This window comes from Antrostomus carolinensis, unplaced genomic scaffold (assembly GCF_000700745.2).
Source record: "Antrostomus carolinensis isolate BGI_N321 unplaced genomic scaffold, ASM70074v2 scaffold21450, whole genome shotgun sequence".
Classification (NCBI taxonomy): Eukaryota; Metazoa; Chordata; class Aves; order Caprimulgiformes; family Caprimulgidae; genus Antrostomus; species Antrostomus carolinensis.
The window spans coordinates 19,841-38,712 of record NW_010286718.1 but is presented as its reverse complement, the minus strand read 5'-3'; the positions used below and the strand labels follow the sequence as shown (position 1 = coordinate 38,712).

General features: G+C 39.7%; 1 protein-coding gene across 1 annotated transcript; it reads left to right on the top strand.

The window, feature by feature from the left end:
- Window positions 1–13,401: 13,401 nt before the first annotated feature.
- BASP1 (brain abundant membrane attached signal protein 1) lies at window positions 13,402–15,029 on the top strand. Its single transcript, XM_010177140.1, has one exon. It carries the CDS (start codon window positions 13,410–13,412, stop codon window positions 14,142–14,144), a length of 735 nt encoding a protein of 244 aa, XP_010175442.1. The 5' UTR covers window positions 13,402–13,409; the 3' UTR covers window positions 14,145–15,029.
- The last annotated feature ends 3,843 nt before the right edge of the window (window positions 15,030–18,872 follow it).

Sequence of the window (18,872 nt, the reverse complement as noted above, 5' to 3'; positions counted from 1 at the left end):
TGGAAGAGACTGAGTAGGTTTGGGGCTCTTGCCTCCTCTAACCCCAGACTGCTGTGGACCCCTGAAAACAGGGAGAGAGAGATGTTCTTATGATTTTGTACTATGTTAGAGTTTTATCACAGTAATACATGTCTGCATTTGGGCTTTGGAAGGGAAGATCTCATCTGTTATTTTTACCATGGTGTGCTTCGTACTATGACAGCTCCCAGAAGATTAAACCAAGGGATATTATCTCACTGCTCTGGGATGGCAATTTCACCTTGAGACGATGACTCGTGCTCCAAATGATCATGTTGTGATTTTAGGGATAGGAGGTTGGTTCTTTAGACTTGCAGAAAGATGCAGAGCTGGGACAGGCTTCATGTGTGAAGCTAAGTGTGAATGACAGGGTATGACAAAATGTAATGGTGTGGTGGTAGTTTTGCATTATTTATCTAAGTTATCCTGAATGAAGAGAATAATTTCTTCTTTATTTGATTTCTGTGTTTGAATGAAGTGGCTTATGTCAGATTTTGTCAGGAGAAGTGTATGACATGGGAGAGGTTTGTAGTCACTGGCAACTAGCGTAGGACCCCTTTTTTTAGTCCCATATATTCACACAAAATAGACTTTGAAAAGAAACAGTTTTTTAATCATTCCTTTGCAAAAGCTGATAAATACTTAAGTGGAAGATTTGCCCTTTTATAGTGAAGAATTGCTGAACTGAAAGTGGGCAGTGAATTTGTCTGTTTATGGAAAAAAGTTCATTATTCTGTTTTATGCGTAAGTCATAGAATAAGCTTAACTGGTGTTTCTAACCAGTTACCTGTGATCAAAAATAGAAGTGCAAAAGAGTAAGAGATTGTGGTAGGTAAGAGACTTAGATGAAGATTTCAGGTTGCAAATACTCTTAAAATAGTTACGTTTTTTGAGATGTATTTCTTGGTAGTCTTAGCATTTTCTGAAATACTGTTGAGACTTTTGAAAGTAATATTTCCAAATATGGATATGAGATTTTTATGCACTTGAATCATATTTAGACCCAGCCCCTTTGTTTGAGATGTGTGAATTTAGTGTTCAACTTGTGCATGTGTGGGGATTACTCAGAAAACTGCAGTGAGCAGAACTGTGTCTATGATTTCTGCAGAACTGAATGTCGCTTGGCTTGTGGCAGCCAACATCTTAAAATTTATGAAGCACGAGTCTCGCTCCCCACCCTTCAAGCAAATGAATTGCTAAACCCTGGGAGCCAGAGCAGAGGCAGCAAGACAGAGGCACTCACTCCATTTCCATACCTTGACGAGATCTTGTAGAGGAATGCAGTTGCCTTGTCCCACCTAACCTGCTAGTGCAGGAAGGAAAAAAAACCAAATTGAAGTGCTACTCAGTCTGACCATTGCTAGCTCAACAGCCAGGAGAACTGATTACAAAAAAAACCCCTCTGGAAAAGCCAGTTATTGTCATGAGTCTTGGCAGCTGCGTTCTGTTAGCGGCATTAAAATGAATTGATATCCTCTTTCACCTTCTAAAATGTGAACATCCTGGAGCACAGATGGATTCCACATGTGTATTAATATGGGGGACAGCAAAATGGAACCCTGGTGCTGGTTTAAAACATGGGTAACTACTGAAATGTAATAGTGCTGAAGGAGCTAACAGAACCTTTCTAGCGGTATTTTTCTCTTTATTTATGGCTCTGTCTTGAAAAATGAAAACCAATTTTCCTTATTTCTCAAGTCTCTGTTGTTTTGATAGACTTCTCTCATTTTAATCCTGAAATAGCTCAGTTTAGTTTATTGATGTCTGCCTGCCTTCTTTGGTTACAATAAATAATTTTTGAAATAGCCGTGGGCTGAAAGCTCTTTAATCTGAAGGAGTGACTCTAAAAGTGCTCTATATATAGCTTGCTTTACAGCATGTGGGCCTTGGAAAATAAGCTCTTTTCTGTTATACAGTCTGAGCTGGCCAAAACTGCAAATTGGCATACATACAGCCTTGATGGAGAGCTAGTCTACATCAGGAGTAATCTAATCTAAGGCAATTGATACGCATTCTGAACTGCAGAAATTGCATTGGGGCCTTATTAGGTATTAATTACATTTGTTGACACAAAATACAAGTCAGTGCTCAGGTGAGGGGGAGGGAAAGCAAATGCATCCAACTCCACAGCTATCCCTGAAAAGTTATTTTTCTTTTGCTTTCATTTAGTGAATTTAAATTTGATAGCTCTAAAAGGGACAGATTTCCTACTGATACGTAAATGGAAAAGAAAAACAAGCTATTTTATTGAAAGGAGATATGCACCTGATCACCTTTCCTGATTTCTAGTTCTCATTTCGTTTCTGCTGCATTGTTTGTTCTTCTCCTTTTTGGGTAGATGCTAGCTTGGAATGGCTCTGGCTGAGTAATTATTAAATTGGATTTCTGCCTTGCCTGGTTTGAACACAAATCTTTCAGTGCAATTCAAGGGTTGCACTAGCTGCTCACTTTACATCTTGCCAAATGGACTTGTTAGCTTCCAGTCTTATGTAACTTTCCCCTCTAGCAGAGCTTATCAGCCATCCCAAAATAATCCAATCCAAAACCAAGTGAAAGAAAAGAGAAAGTACAGGCAATGAAGATGTCAGAAAGAAACGTAGACAGTCAATCTCAGTCTGAGAGTGTTGAATCCAAGGTGACATAGCTAACAGCCAGTCTTAGTAAAATGTTGCCTATCACGCCTTGGCATTTTGAACAGCCATTATAGGAGTGCAAATTAGTAGTAGTGAAAAAGGTGGAGAGAGATATTTGTAAGACACACACAGAAATCAGATGCTTAATGCTTTTTGCTTGCCAGTGATTGTTGTGTACCAGTTCCATGTTATTTTGATAATCCTCCCCCAGTGACTAAAGTGAAACCAGTAAACCTGGTCATCTGAATGCAATTCTTTGTTCAAAAAAATGGAGAGAGGGAGGAGAAAAAGTCAAAATCCAGTATAAACATGCAGATCAAAAAAGAAAGTCTGGAACATGATATTTTCTTTTGTGTTAAATGTATGCTGTTGAAAAAAACCCACACATTGTGCTAGTGTGAGAAGCAGGAAGTGAGAATGACCAAAGTGACAAAATTAATATAATAGACCAAGCTACAGTCTGGTAGAAAATGTATATGGCACAAATGAACTACCAGAAACAAGAATGCAAAAAGTTTTCCAAGATGCATTCCTCTCATTTCTTTTGAGCATGTCTTTACTACAAGACATGATTACAACAGAGCTGTGAGAAGCTGAGAGCTGATAAGGTGCTGACACTGATACTGTGGTCACGAGGAGGACTTTTTTCCTAACAACATGAAAAATACTTGTAATTGAGCCCAAAGTCTTGCAGGGTTTAATTATACTTTTGATGTTATGCAAAACATGACTTGACTTGTATAGGTTGACTTCAGTACAGGGTTTTTTGTTTATAATTTAACTTTGTACGCAAGACTAAAAGTCAAAATTGTTATTCTAAGGTGAAATGCAGAGGCTCTTCAGGAAGTACCAAAAGCGTGAAAGACCCTGTAAGTGCTGCTGAGGTGGTAAATAGGTTTAATTCCATCAGCCGCACTATGTATAATACTGTCCTACAGACATAAGTGCACACAGCTTTCTAATGCAGTGTAAACTTGCAGGTATTTTCAAAATAATATTCCAATTACTAAGTTAATTGTTGTTAGTGATTGCATATTAACTGGTGGATGAATTGGTATAATCCTGTGACTCTTGCATGTACCTTTATTTCTGAGGAATGCCATTGTGGTGTGCAAGGCCAAGGTTATCAGGAAGGTAGGCATGTCACCAGTAACCGAAGCAGCTGTGTGTTCTGGGGTGGAGATTTGGGAGAAGAGAACTGTGGATTTCGGTTTTTTTTTTTTAAATCAACCAATGTCTTCCAATGTCTAAACCTGAAGCTGTGGTACCCACTGGAGCATCCAGTGGATCTGCAATAATTTCCTTTTGAAGAAAAATAGAGAAAAGCTGGTGCTGCAGCTTAATACCAGATAAAAGTAGATAGTGCATGTGTTAACTGGATCCTAAATCTTAAAATACTTTAATAGTTTGGTAACATAATAAAGAAGTCAGCAATAAATACTTCATTTTAATTGTTAATCTTTTGTTTTGCTGAGTAAACTAGACACTGTGTATTTTGAAAGAAAGCACTTGCAATATTCTCTTGAACACCATGACACCACCACAGCAGAGAGTGCTGCATTGGGTGACTGGTAGCTGGTCTTACTTCCCTGTTTTCTTCCTTTCTGTGGTGCAATTGTGGAGTCATGGACTGCAGTCAGGAATGATGTACTGTCCATGTAGCTTGTATTTAAAAAAGAAACAAAACTGAGAATTGGTTTTGGTTCATAATTATAAATTATGAATAGTAAATGTGGTTTCATTGCCTGTAGTGAGGGTGTCATGCGAACAGAAGAAGGAAATACATAGTCTAAGGTTAGTAATGGTCTGTTATAGGTATGAGCTGTCTCTTCCTAGCTATAGGATGTTTTCTTACAGCTGGGGTGTATGCCCAGTGCTTTTTCCAATGAGCGCACTATGAGCAGCCTAGAGACGGGAAACAAAAATGATGAAGAATTTAGTAGCCACCTAGAGAATCTATTTTCAAAGTAAAACTAGTGGTTCCAAGATTTCAAAGTTAATGTATCAATTTCTTATAGCATACTGTAATTTATATTGTAAGGACTGTCTCAAGTTTATTTAAAACTGGTTTGACCAGTTAAATGGGCATTTAAGTAATACATTTTTTTTTGTGGAATGTTAAACAGATGCAATGCAAATGTAGATCCTTATAAAATTGTCTCCAGTGACAGTTCCCTAGTTAAAGGGAAACCTAAGGCCTTTTTCCAAAAGTGAGTGTGGCTCTCCATGTACTTGTTAAAGAAATGGCAGGTAAGTTTGGTGTTTATGCAAATAGTAACCGAGAACCTCTGCTATTGAAGAAAACATGTAAATGAGGGTTGTATAGTAATTTTCTTTTTTTATAGAAAGCATGAATTTGAAATCGCCTCATGTGCCTTGTACTGTACATTCTTTGTTCAGGATGAGGCTAGAGAAATACAAACTACAGGTGTTAAGCTTAAAAAAATTCCCTTTCCCAGTGTGTAGTCTCTCCAAGAATGAGATCTTCTCAGATCTGCTCATCACTAGGAATTTAGCATGGAAGAGGCCAATGTTTTCATTGCTTATTAGCATCTGACTGTTACATTTTTGGAGTGTCTCTTTTGGAGGCACTCAAAACAGTTCAGGGGTCTGCAAGCCAAGCATATTTGTGGTCAATACCATGATCTGTGACAGAGTGCTGGAGGGACCCAATTTGAGCAAAATATGAATTAGAAGGAAATTGTCTCATTATCTAGGCTTTTATCACCTTGTGTGTTTTTGTAATTACACATGGTGGTGGTGTCTTAAGTATCTGAAGGAGGCAAAAAGTGGCTGGCCGTAATTGGAATAATATGTGTCTAATCTCGCCTCTTCCTCATCTGTGCATGTTCCTGGGACCTAAAGAGTTTGAAAGACATGGGTAATAAGCACCGCTGAAATTTGCATAATTTCCTATTTAGGAACTTAATTCTAGGACACAGATTAGAAAGTTTTGGCTGGTGTAAAATATTTATTAAACTGCTTCCTGAGGAGTTGTGCACAAACCCCAAAGTGATGTGGCAACTTAGAAAAAGTAAGGAGGAGGCACATGTTTATATATTTGCCTTAGTCTTTCAGGTTATTTTGAAACCTACAAACTGTTTCTACAAGAGGTGTTCTTGTAAAATTAATCTCAGTCTCTGCAAAACAGGTGTTTACAGCATAGTTTCCCCTTCCAACTCTATGCCTAACAGTAGTGTGATTAAGATCTCAGTGTGGGGCAGGCTGACTTTTGGCTGCATGTGTGTACCTGCATGAGCATGGTTGCAAGTTGCTTTTATTATTCAACAAAAAGAACATACGCAGTTAATCTGAATATAGGAGAAATGCTTTGAACATGAGCTGCGTCTCAAGTCTGTAGCAAGGCTGGTAGACTGAATGGGGCAGATAAGGCAAATAAATAGAAAATGATGGCAGCATTTTTAATTTAAGCAATCAGAGCATTGGATGAACTGAACACAAAGCTGAGCAACACATACACTGCACTGTAGAAGTAACCTATTTTATACTTCTTCTGTGTTGTTCAGTTTTGAATATGGCATGTGTTTCTGTCATAAACAATGCAAAACAGCCTTGCAGGAGCTGCTGGGGATGAAACTAGAGGCACTGGCAGTTGTATCTGTGCTGCTGGGGAAGGTGGGGTTGTGTTGGATCACTTAAAAAAAACCCAGTTATGGCAAAACCAGTGCAATTCTGAATTGAAAACAGCAATAGGAAATTATCAAATAATGCTAACACCAAAATAGATCAGCTGTAGACAATTGTCTAAAGAGAATAGGGGTGATGTTATTTCTATCCATATTAGCTGGTCTAATAAAAGATGTTATCTCCTCGTACAAAGCACAACCTCGCTGGGGTGAGTGGGGAGTTTGCAGGCAGCAGAGCACTTCTTTCATGCTGCTTATTGACTTGGGAAGGCAAGACTGTGTTGGTCCATGTTCTGCTCATATTTTATGTGAGATAGCTTTGTAGCTGGAGAAGCTAAGGGGGTATGGGCTTGAAGAGATGAGGTGTATCATATTTGGGAGCATGCTCCTACAGAGTGGGTCTGCAGCACACAGCTCAGTGCTTCACTGACATGGCTTTAATGTCGAGTAGCACACAGAGAGACTGCGTAAGGTGGTACTTTTATGTCTTTGTTTCTGTGGACTCTCCTACAGCTAAAGGAGTTCTGGTGTCTGACCAGAGTCAGACTGGGTAGTGGATCTTCAGTCACTAAGTGTCTCCAGGTTCTTCGGCTGTACAGTCTCCAAGTCAGGAGAACACAAGTCCAAACTTTGATAGCTGCTTTCAGTGTAGTGCACAAAATCTTTGTCACTCTTTGGTCAAATAATGGATATTTTTTTTTAAATTATTATTCAGAAATTATGCCTAGTTAGCTAGCTTTTTTCCATACAGGGTGCCAAAAAGAATTACATGTCTGAAGTACTTGTGGTTTCATGTTGAAGCTAAATGAATCAATAATTGTGGCAAAACCTTTGCCTGTAATGAAACTGGTGGTCTTCATTCCTGTTCTCTTATTGGAAAAATAGGTTCCTAATTGATTAATTAATACATGCTTCAAAGCTCAAGTATTTCACATGAATCTTAGTAATATCTCAGGTATAACTTTTTAATATGCCCTGAAAATAATTGTCATGTGTTTATTAACTTTTCTGATAACTTCCTGTGTTATTAGTAGTTATGCTTCTCAAATGAAGGAGTTACTCGTCCAAGTTCTTAAATAGCTATGCACAATTTTATATCAGTCTGTAGTGTGCTTGAATTATTATGACTCTCAGAATTTGAGTCTATTATCAATTATAATAATTTAGATATAATAGTGACAAACAGCCCATATTAAAAAAAGCACATAATTATTCCCATTTTTGTGTAGTGTATGTGTCCCCAGGAATTTTACAATAATTTAAAAACTGAATTTCATCTTTCTTTCTTTTTTAAAACAAACAAACAAACAAAACAAAACATCAAATGTATTCTTCTTCTCACCAGAGGAAAATAGAACTGAAATCTGTCTGAGAATTAAACTTGGCAATATTCCTTCTTAGAATTCTTTTATTGGCTGCATATTAAAAGAAAACAGGACAGTACTAAAATTGTAATTGACTTTTTTTAAAGATCAAGGTTAGAAAATCAAATGAGCACAATTTCTGTGTTTTATTCATTCACTGTTCTTTTACTCTATACTCCTTTACTAAATCTTGAGATTCATGAGGCTTTGGAGGAAGGAAAGGAGGCATAATTGTTATAGGACTGTGCACATGCTGAGGGCAGGAGGAAAAATTATCTGTGGTCTGTGAAGAAAACAGCACAAGTGCCAATCCAAGATGTTCCCAGTTTATTATCATGTGTCTCACAGCAATAAACACACCAAATTGTGAGAAGAGAAAAGAAGAAAGAAGAGAAGAGAAGAGAAGAGAAGAGAAGAGAAGAGAAGAGAAGAGAAGAGAAGAGAAGAGAAGAGAAGAGAAGAGAAGAGAAGAGAAGGAGAACAGAGAAGGAGAAAAGAGAAGAAAAGCAAAGGTCACTACTACTGAGGTGTGATGATGGCTGAACCTGAGTGAGACCTAGTGTTTCTATTCTGTTAATTCCAAGAAACATCGGAGGAAAAGGAAGATGTATGAGAATAATTGAGAAAGAACAGAAAAATATGGCTTTGTTGCTAAAAGACAAGGCTAGTGAGCCTAATTCTGCCTAGGAGTATGCCAGAGACATCTTCTAACATTAACCTGGTAAACTGATTGACCTGGGCTCTTGAGAAAGGAGTGTGTCTGAGTGTGCGCGTGTGTGTGTGATGGGAAGCGTGAAATAGTACTGCACATTTTGAGAAGTAGTAAGGTTTTTGGTTTTTTTTTTCATAAAAGTTTCAGAAAATCTTTCAAAAACTGTGTCTGGAAATTCCTTGTTTCCTTAAATTCCTATATATGTCACTTTATAAAAATTTGCATTTTTTAAAAAACCAGAGGTGTTGGGTGAAGCAATGAGGTACAGAGATGTAATGGTTTCTTCAGGATCCTTTTATTTATTTTGAGCAGCTGGGGGGTGAGGCAGTTTCTGGGATGGTATTTGCTTTGGACTGGAGTGTTGAAACCCTGCCTTGGGAGGGATGTGCATTTTACAGCTCTTGTCTGCAGGCGATGTGAGATAACTCATGCCTGGGAACAGGTTTGTGCAAGGGCTACTTTGGCCTGACCTACCCCACGTGCCTACATTGCGCTGAAGGCAGTGGGGTTTCAGAAGGTACCTATTGTCTTCCTGAACTGTTTTTTCTGGAGGTGGACTGAGCTCCCCACACTTTGCATGAAGTTGAACAGGAACTTTGGAGGTTTTAGCTTTGGCAATCAGGCTATGGTAATTTACAGGTGATACCTGTGGTTTTGAGCTTTCCTGATGCACTGTTCTGTTTACTGAGAATTAAACATTTAGAAATGTATAAGTACATAAGAAATCTACTTGGGCAGACAAAACTTTACTAACAGAAGAGAGACAGTAAGAGTCTAGTTCTAAGGACTTCTTCAATGTAGAAACACAATTTGAAATATAAAACTTCAACATAATATTTCTTATCCCAAACTGTACAAATGTATGCTGCCTGTGTTCCAGGGGCTCATCTCCATCAGATCAGCTCAGTCTTCAAACACAAAATCTGAAATATTCTGTGAATTCTTCTTCCTGCTATATTGCAGTCTGCTGGACATTAACCCTTTTTTTGACACTGTTATTCCAGGAAATCCTCATTATAGTGAATATTCAATTTTCAAAGTGCTTAACATGCTCTAGGTGACCTGTAGACATTATATTTTGTAATACAAATATAGTCAGATCATTTCTTATATACAATAAAAAAGAGAGCTGTGCAAGCTCTCCAGGAGCTTGCTTTCTGGAGGTGAATGGAAACTTCAAGATGAGCACAATGACTAGCAACTCTTAGAAACTGAAGAAATCCTTGTTCCTGTTGTAGAAGTCCTCTATAGTGGTCTCTGGATCTGTTTCTTCTTCCATGAGAAGGGCAATACAATCAAGGAATACTGAGCACACTGAGAAGCAGATGAAGTCTCTTGAAACTTCAAAGTGTTGTATTTAACCTTGCTTTTCTGCTGCCCTGGTCTCACAACTGGTTCATCAAAGTTCCCTGAAAATAAATGATATATAGTAACTCCTATATAAAATCTGCTTCTAGATTGTCTCTCTCTAAACTTTTTCTGTCGAGTAGTGAAGAGTCACAGCTGTCAAATGCTGTGCCATTTTACAGGAATAGTGCTCATCACCAGAATTTTCAAAGATCTTCCTTTTGGATGTGCTTTGCACTCAGCTGGTAGCTGCTAGAGCTAGTTCAGAACCACTGTGTGTCAATGGTACTGCAAGTAGCTGAAGCCGTACTGGGTTTTAGTCTGTATGGTAAATAGTTGCAGGCAATTTTTTGTTCTGGATCTATCATTCACAAGGTGGATGCAATGGTAATGGGGATTAGGGAGAAGCAGGGGCAGTGGGAGAGGCTGAGCAAGAGAGCTGGAGCCATCAGACTCACTGAGACAGACAGGGTATCATCTCCTTTTTGTTAGACTTTAGTCCTTTGGGGGGGGGGGAAGCAAAACAGTCTGTATTCTTGCAAGTGGTAATATGTAAGTAGCAATACAGAGTGGATTTAATATATATGAATATGTTATGAATACATACCTCAATGACTTAATGCACTTCGCTATCTGTTTCACTTGCATGACATTTCACTGACATTCACTTTTGTGTGGGACCAGGCAGGATTATTCCAGCAAGAATAGCCAGTATGGTCACAGAGATGGTTAAGTGGCTTGGTCTACATGCTATGTTTCTTCCCGGTGTAGCTGGTTGTAATTTTAAAATACTTTTTAAGGTTTGATTTATGTCTGCTGCAGCCTGAGACTCTTTGCACTGGACCTCAGAGCTGTGCTTCAGGCACAGTTAAGGTAGGAGAGGGGCCAGCTCAGCATCTGTTTGAGGCGGTGGGGCACATGGGGGCTGTTCCTGGAGAAGGTGACAGGGAAGGCCAGATACTTTATCGGGAAGCTGCGTAAAGGAGGAGGAGTATTTGTTATTCAGATATAAGGGGAAAGGAACATCGTAGCATTGCTACCTGCAGGGCTGGGCGATGACCCTGATGATTGCTGTGCTTTTGCATGATAGCCAGGCATAGCTATAAAGTTGATGATCTAGAAAGCTTTTAAATAGGGAGATGTAAGATTCAGTGTCACGAGGAGTGAATCTATTTCTATAAAGTAGCTGAAAGTATGCTGGAAGGTGGCAGTCCATTTGTAACTGTAAATGTTTACTAATAGAGCATAATGATTGTCTCCTAACCTCTTCCCTATCTTCTGCTCCAGTATCTCAAGCCAGCTGTCTGGGATGCAGATGGAGACACAGTAATTTCACAGTATACCTCCGAGCGAAGGCAGTGCGTGCTTCTTTTCATAGTTTGGGAGCACATTTCTCATATGCATGCTTCTCTGCTTGTTAAATGTCCTTTGGCATATGCATTCTGTAGCAGCTGTATCTGAGATTAAAAGCTTTTTGTGGAAGAATATAAATTGTAGTGAGTTACTACTATCCATGAAATGGCAAAATCTGGAAAAATACAGAAGACACAGCAAATGAAATTAGGCTCACAGTATCTGAGCTTTGCTGGGAAACAAATGCAGGCTTAATTAGGGATTGCAAATTGGGATACACACATGACTTCAGAATAAATCTCTGATCCTGCTGACTTGCAAAACCCCTTTCAAAGTATTTGGTTGTAACTGTACATAAACATTAAGCTGGAGCAATATTTATGGGGTATCAAAAAGCCTGTAAATTTGTCAGATAACAAACTTAAGTCCACAGCCTGCTCTAAATACCTAAAAAGCTGGTATCTCTGCCATGAAGGTAGAGATTAGATTACTCAACTGTGGCTCTGTGAAAGTTAATCCTTTTATTGCTGTTCCCCATAAAATTCCAGGCAACAAAGTAGTTTTTTTAGTAAAATTAGGTTACCATTTTGCAGAGCTATGTGCTAACCCTTCAAAAGTATTTGCAAATTGTTATTCTTCTTGAGAGCTGAAATCAGAAAGTTCTCTGCTGACCATAATATCTCATTTTTGCCCAACATGGAAATACTGCTGTTGGACTGTGCCTGTGTCTTGTATCTGTGGCAGCAAAAAATCTACAGAGAGACAGCTAGTTCTTAGTGGCATTAAAAATTATTTATTATTTAGCCTTCCATGGACACTCCTATGAATTTGTACTGGTTTGCATACAGTTTTGGCAAGTGGATGAAAAATATAGGGCTTATGAGACTACCTACCTTTGCAAAACAGAAAATTAGAATGATTCAACTCCCTTGGAAAAACTTTTAAATTAAATATTTATTTGACAGTATTTTGAAAAAATCACCTTCTCCTCTGTTTCCAAATGGTACGAAACTAGAAATTTTTTTTGTAACATTTCATTGAGTATGAATGATATATTTAATATTGGAAGTGTATTTTTTAGGCAATCATAGAGATTTTCATGACACAATATATCTGTGTCTCCTCCTGTTTTAATAGATAAAGTTTGCTTTGAAGTACTGTGGAAAATTTTGTATATTCTTAGTTGAGACTCCCACACAAAGGGTATATAAATACTGATATGGTTACATACATGCTCAACTTCTTTTAAAGAACTGAACTGTGTAACGGATCACTTCTCATGCTTGCAGACTGTGAGCAGAGGTTGCAAAGCACACACCCCTCTTTTCCCTCGCTATTTTTTATTGCGTCATGTCACGTGCTACATGTAAGCCTGCATTCAGAAGTCCCCATATTTGCTTGTGCTGTCTTACTGAGTGGTCACAGGCCTGCTGTGTTTTGGGCTCCGTGTTTCCCACCCCACTGCAGGGGGGCTGTGAGGCGATGCTGCGTGTGGGAACGGGTGCTCTTGGCGGGCGATCCCTGCGGGAGCCATGGGCTGGGAAGGGGCTGGTGGGGGCTCCGTGCTTGGGGACATCCTTGGTCCTACTTCTGGGGCTGCTGGAGTGTGATGCCCACAGCCCTCTGGGTGAAGGGGGCCCACGCTCCTGTCCTCTGGGTACCATCAGCCCTGCATGTAGACTGTAGCTACAGCGGGAGCTGGTTGTGTGGGTAACAGGCGTTGAGAGTGGAATGCGTGGATGCAGTCTTCTGTCTTAGGAAGAACATCAGCCTTCTCACTGACTCTAGGCTCACTTTGAACTTTTCAAACCTTAATGCAAAGCTTGTTGATAGCCTTTGCTCTAGGGATAGTGAACTTTGTGTTAACCAGGGGGGGATGTTAAGATTGACAGTCAAATCCAGTTTGTGCTCAACCTGAATATAAATATGTCTTTTTTTCTACTTCCACCCTTTATATCCCTTTCTCAGGACACAACAGATCATAATGTATGTTAGTCCTCCATCATCTTGTTACTCCCTCCTCTCTCTCCCCCCTGAAAAGTAATGAGTCTTAGAGGGGTTCAGAGAAGGTCCGTTTATAAGGGAATGTGTCAGAAGGGGTTTTGCTGACTGAAACGCTGCAGGGCTGAGTGGGATGTAAGCTCAGAGGCGGTGGTGCTCAGCAGTGTCATGTGTCCAGCTGATAACAGCTGACCAAACCTGTTGTAGTCTCCTTTTCAGGAGCCAGCATAAATTTTCCTCTTGCACCTCAGTTGATCTGTTTGTGATTGTTGCAGTGATAAATGTGGGGCTTTGGGTAACCACCTCCTCCTCTTTTCTGTTACAGAGCTCCAACATGGGAGGCAAACTGAGCAAGAAGAAGAAGGGGTACAGTGTCAATGATGAAAAAGCTAAAGACAAAGACAAGAAGGCTGAAGGAGCAGCAGCTGAGGAAGAGGAGACTCCAAAAGAGGCTGAGGATGCCCAGCAAACCACAGAGACCACAGAAGTGAAGGAGAACAACAAGGAGGAGAAGGGCGAAAAGGATACTCAGGTCGCTGCCAGTAAGACGGAAGAAAAAGAAGGGGAGAAGGAGAAAACAGTGACCCAGGAAGAAACCCAGAAAGCAGAACCAGAGAAGTTGGAGGCTGTTGTCGATGCAAAAGTAGAGCCACAGAAGAGCAACGAACAGGCACCCAAGCAAGAGGAGCCGACTGCAGCCTCTGCTTCTGCTGCCAGTAGCGAAGCACCCAAACCTTCTGAGCCTAGCAACGATGCAAAAGCTTCCCAGCCTTCAGAAGCCACAGCTCCCAGTAAAGCAGATGACAAGAGCAAAGAGGAAGGGGAAGCCAAAAAGACTGAGGCTCCCACAACGCCTGCAGCCCAAGAAACTAAAAGTGAAGTGGCCCCAGCTTCAGACTCAAAACCTAGCAGCAGCGAGGCTGCGCCTTCTTCCAAGGAGACCGTGGCAGCAACAGCAGCACCTAGTTCCACTGCTAAGGCCTCGGACCCTGCAGCCCCACCAGAGGAAGCGAAACCTTCTGAAGTTCCAGCGACTAATTCGGATCAAACCATAGCAGTGCAAGATTAAATTGGACAGCCTGTTGAAACAACCACTTAAAACAACCTGTGTCTTTTTTTTATTTTTTCAGCTATACTAACTCGTTTCAGATCTGAAATAACAAATATGTATTGCCCAGAAAGAAAAGGAGAAAAAAAAAAAAAGAAAAAAAAAGAAAAAATGAAAAGGATGTCCCATCAAGTTGGGAGGGAGGGAGGGGGGAGAATCCAGATAGTATTTTTGTGGGGAAATATCTAATATACTTTCTGCCAACTTGACACAAGTCCTGGATTTAAAAAAAAAAAAGTAAAATAAATGGATGTCTGAAAGTACAGCACATCTTTTGTATCTGAACTGCTGTAAATGCACTCCACTAATGTATCAAAATCTTCTTTTTGTTCTGTAATGGGGTTTGGGAGTGATGCGTTTGATTCTGCCCACTGGGTTTGTGCCAAGGCAATCAGATCTTTATGAAAGCAGTATTTTCTGTGGTTTTTTTATTTACAGCCTTTCTTATTTTGATATTTTTTTTATGCAGTGGATGAATGCCAACTTTCAGACAAAACCCACTTAGCTGTCCACATATTTCTCAATGCCAATCCTCCAATTCTTCCTCTCCAAATATTTTTTGGGAGTAAAAAGCATTCTCATCCTACTTAGCCTACCTAGATTTCTCATGACGAGTTAATGCATGTCCGTGGTTGGGTGCACCTGTAGTTCTGTTTATTGGTCAGTGGAAATGAAAAAGTCTGCGTTCATTGCAGTTCCAGTTTCTCTTCCATTCTGTGTCACAGACACCAACACACACTCATTGGAAAACAAATGAAAAAACAAAATGTACAATGGATGCATTGAAATTATATGTAATTGTATAAATGGTGCAACAGTAATAAAAGTTAAATAATTTAAAAAATATAAAGGTGTAAAGACTGATTAAATCTTTACTTTCACCCCTTGGGAAGTAGGTGAAGGAGATCCTTACACTCAGAGAAGAAATGTTGCATCTGGGGTTTCTTACTCTCCTATTTATAGTGAAGTAGAGGTAAAGAAAGAATCATCAGCCTCATGATTCTAGAAACATGCTGCCATAAACTCCTGCTTCAACACCCACAACCATTCACAAGTGAGGCTGGAAGAAGTGGCAAATGAACAGCACACCTCATACATGATTTATGCCAGGCAAAGTAGAAATAGCTTTTGCCTGCCTTAACATGTAAAACAAAAAATTAAAAAAAATGCTCTCTTGCTATTTTGAAGAGCCAGAGGCGTGCTGACTGGGTTTTAACTGGGAAACTTAGTAAGTGAATTTGATAAACTGATCTTTTAAAATGGGACAATTAAATTTAATCCTAGTCCTATTAAAATATTCCTGATGCTGATACACTTTGTTCTTCTCCTCATTGCCATTGTGCAGGAGATGAACTGCAGGCTGCCACAATAGACCAATTCCATGTATTTCAAATATGTGTAACCTTGTGTAGATGAGCAGATTTTAGGTTAGAATAAACAACATTTTTCAATAGTTATGGCTGTTTGCCCCATTTTTATTCAGCAGAACTGCTGAGTAATTGCAGTTTCTGCTGAGTGGTGTCCTTGCTGGATGCAGACAACAATTTCAGTGCAGAGCCCAGGATTCACAAAACTGGTTGAAGAAGCATATTTGTTCTGTCCATCAACAAGCTCTTAGGCTGAGCAGAGATTCTGAGAGCAGTGGGCAATGGTAAATAGAAACACAGCTTGCACACATACCAAAGGGATGAGTGGACTTGTATTTAGTAAATAAGGGGAAAGGTGTTTTAAAATTATGAAATTATTTCACATACTCTCTCTCCATGCATTGAGGATGATTCACTCTACCAACTTCAATAATTCTTATCCTTTATTTCATTCAGGAATACAGGGTTCTTATATGGTGCTGGGGATCCTGATGTGCAGTCATACATCCGTGGAAAGCTTACTGGAACAGGCAGGAGTAGTTCTGTTGGGTTTAGATCAGGTCATTCACTCACATGAATCTTGCATCACCATCAAGCTTTTGCATCCTTAATGCGAAGGAGTCAATTTCATGCATAACATGTCAAAATAAAGTGGATTCTTTTGCACAGAGGAAGGTCAGCTAAGTACTCTGGCTTAAAAAGAAGGCAGCCTTTTTTAAATTAAATACTTGAAGCACCGCAAGGAACCAGACATACAACACATTCACAGTAGTTCACCAAGCTTTGTGCATATGTAGCCATCACCATTTGCAGCACCTTTGTGTGGCCAAGTTTGTGGCTTTCCTGCAAATCTATAAGAGCTCTCTGCCATCATTTCCCAGTGTAGATGTGTCCTGGAGAGGGAGAACTTCTGTCCACAACTCCGCCATGTGTTTTCATGAGACGAGTCCAGGATCGAGAGGAGGAGAGCAGGGATCCTGCAGTATTTTGCGATGACATAGTACTGAATCGACCTGAAGCTGATGGGACTAAATCTGTGCTTGGCTTTTGGGCTGGAAGTGGCTGCCAACAGACAGTAGGTATGTATGTAACTTGTTTACTGGGATAGTATGAAAAAGTACCTGCTAACAATATCACACCTTGACTGGTATCACACCCATTCACTTTCAATTTAATGTTCAAAATAGCACTTGATCTCTATTACTAAAAATAGTTTGACAATCAACACCTGCATTGTTTTCCCCTGAGCTTTCTTCAGCTGGCACACTTAGTGCTGGTGAGAAGATCTTGAATGCAATCTTACTTGTATTCTTCGAGGCAATTAAAAATGCCCCCCGTGCTCCCCAGCTGTATCCAAACCCAGCTGCCTCCGCAGCAGTGGACAGCAATCTCTTAACACATGTGCTGCAATTCTCACAACACGCTTGATGACTGTAGTTTCTTCCTGACAATCTCGATGATGCAAGGGAATGTTATGTCCCATGTGACTGGAAATCACTAACACACAGAAAAATATGCACTTGCGTTTGGAAGGCTGAGAGACAATGAAGCCAAAATCTGATGCACTTATTTAAGTGCTCAATATTCTCCAAAAATTAAAAGGAAAGTTGGCTTAAAATGTTTTTAATTCTGTTATTAATAGAGAGGGCTGCAAAATTAGCCTTGTCATATTAGTTAAAATGCTTAGTGTGTAACTGTTAGTGCCAAGGCATTCTGGCTTAGGCTGTTGCTCCACAGTGCTGCTATTCTATACCTACATACACAGGGAAATAAATCATCTCTGTTCAAAGAGCTTGTGAACTAAGCGTATATGGTTAATAGAAATGTGAAGCATGTTGCTTGCCTGAGTGGCATGAGAAGAGGTTAGAACCTAGAGCCCTGCTTTTCTTCACCTCAGTCCAGTATCTCATCTCCAAGATCCTTGTTTCCTGAGTTATAATCATTCTTCAATAGCAGTAAAAGTATGCTAAGGGTATAGAGCTAACAGCATGTAAATGCTTTGAGCGTAAGTACATTGCAGATAACCTCAAAGGACCCAGCCCTTTAGTGAAAGTGTGCCAAAGGAATAGAGGAATGCAACTCTGGGAAAGAACCTTTGCTGTTGTTTAGAGCCCCTAAAAAGAGATGTTTGCAAGGTCTCCCTTGTTTTGCCTCGGAGACTGTTAAGAATCTGTCACTCTTCCTTTGACAATAGGAAGGTCAGTGCCATTGGCTTTGCTCAAACTTCATTTGCACTTTCACAGCAAGGAGAAATGCAGCTGCTGTTAAATATACAGCAGCTTAACCTTTCCTTTTTTTTTTTTCTTTCTTTTTTTTTTAAAAAAAACCAAACTGTACTTGAAATGTACCTGTTGGTATTTTTGTAATGATATTTTGAGATGGAAAAATAACTAAAGTTATATTAAAATATTAATAAAGAAATAGCTTCCTAGGAGGAATGCTTACCACTTGCCCGGTAGCTGGTTTCTGTACACTTAGTTACGTGTCTGTACAGGATAGACGCTTCCATGAAGAAACAGTAAAGTAAAACATTGTAGGATGTGTTGGTGTCTTAAGTGACAGCACTTCTAAGCATGTGACTGTGTAGCTGCCTAAACAGTCAGTAACTCCCGAATTTCTGCTGGCACTTCCTTTGTCCTAGCACTTAAGTAGGAGGTCTATTGATTCTCTGTCTCACCTAACAATTGCCTTCTCCAGATCGGCTTGAACTCCAGCTTGGTTCTAGTGTACTGAACCGAGCTTGAAGCAGTGGGTGAATCAAGCCCTCAGTCTTGCTTCAGAAACTTCTTATCACCAGATTGCATTTCTGTGAATTTATCCTTATTTTGCCAAACTGGGGAATATGTCAAAGAGATACCTCAGATTTGTTGCTGGTGCTGCAGAAGACATTTTCTCACAGTATATTTCTTCAGTACATCTATAGCTCTACTTTCATTGTTGTCTCTTCCCACTGAATTAATAGTCTTTAAGGCTCTTTTGAAGATTTAAAAAATGCTAATCACTTGGTTTGCTCTTTTTTGGGGGGGGTCACATGTTTTTTTCTGCACCAAACTCTCCACATTTATCCTGAGTCTGATTTGATTCACCTTCTGCCTTTCTTTTTTTTGTTTTTTTTACATCCTGTTTTATATTTAACCTCCCACCATATTTCATGCAATATGAATGCATATGAGCTGTTAAGCAGTCAGATTTGGAAACCAGGGCCCTCCAGTCATGGGAAAAACACAATACAAGGAACAACAGCATACATGTGTTTTCCTTCACTGCTGTGAAAAAGAGTTTCCTACAGGACTGGCAGAGCTTTGTTTGCTGTGTTTGTCAT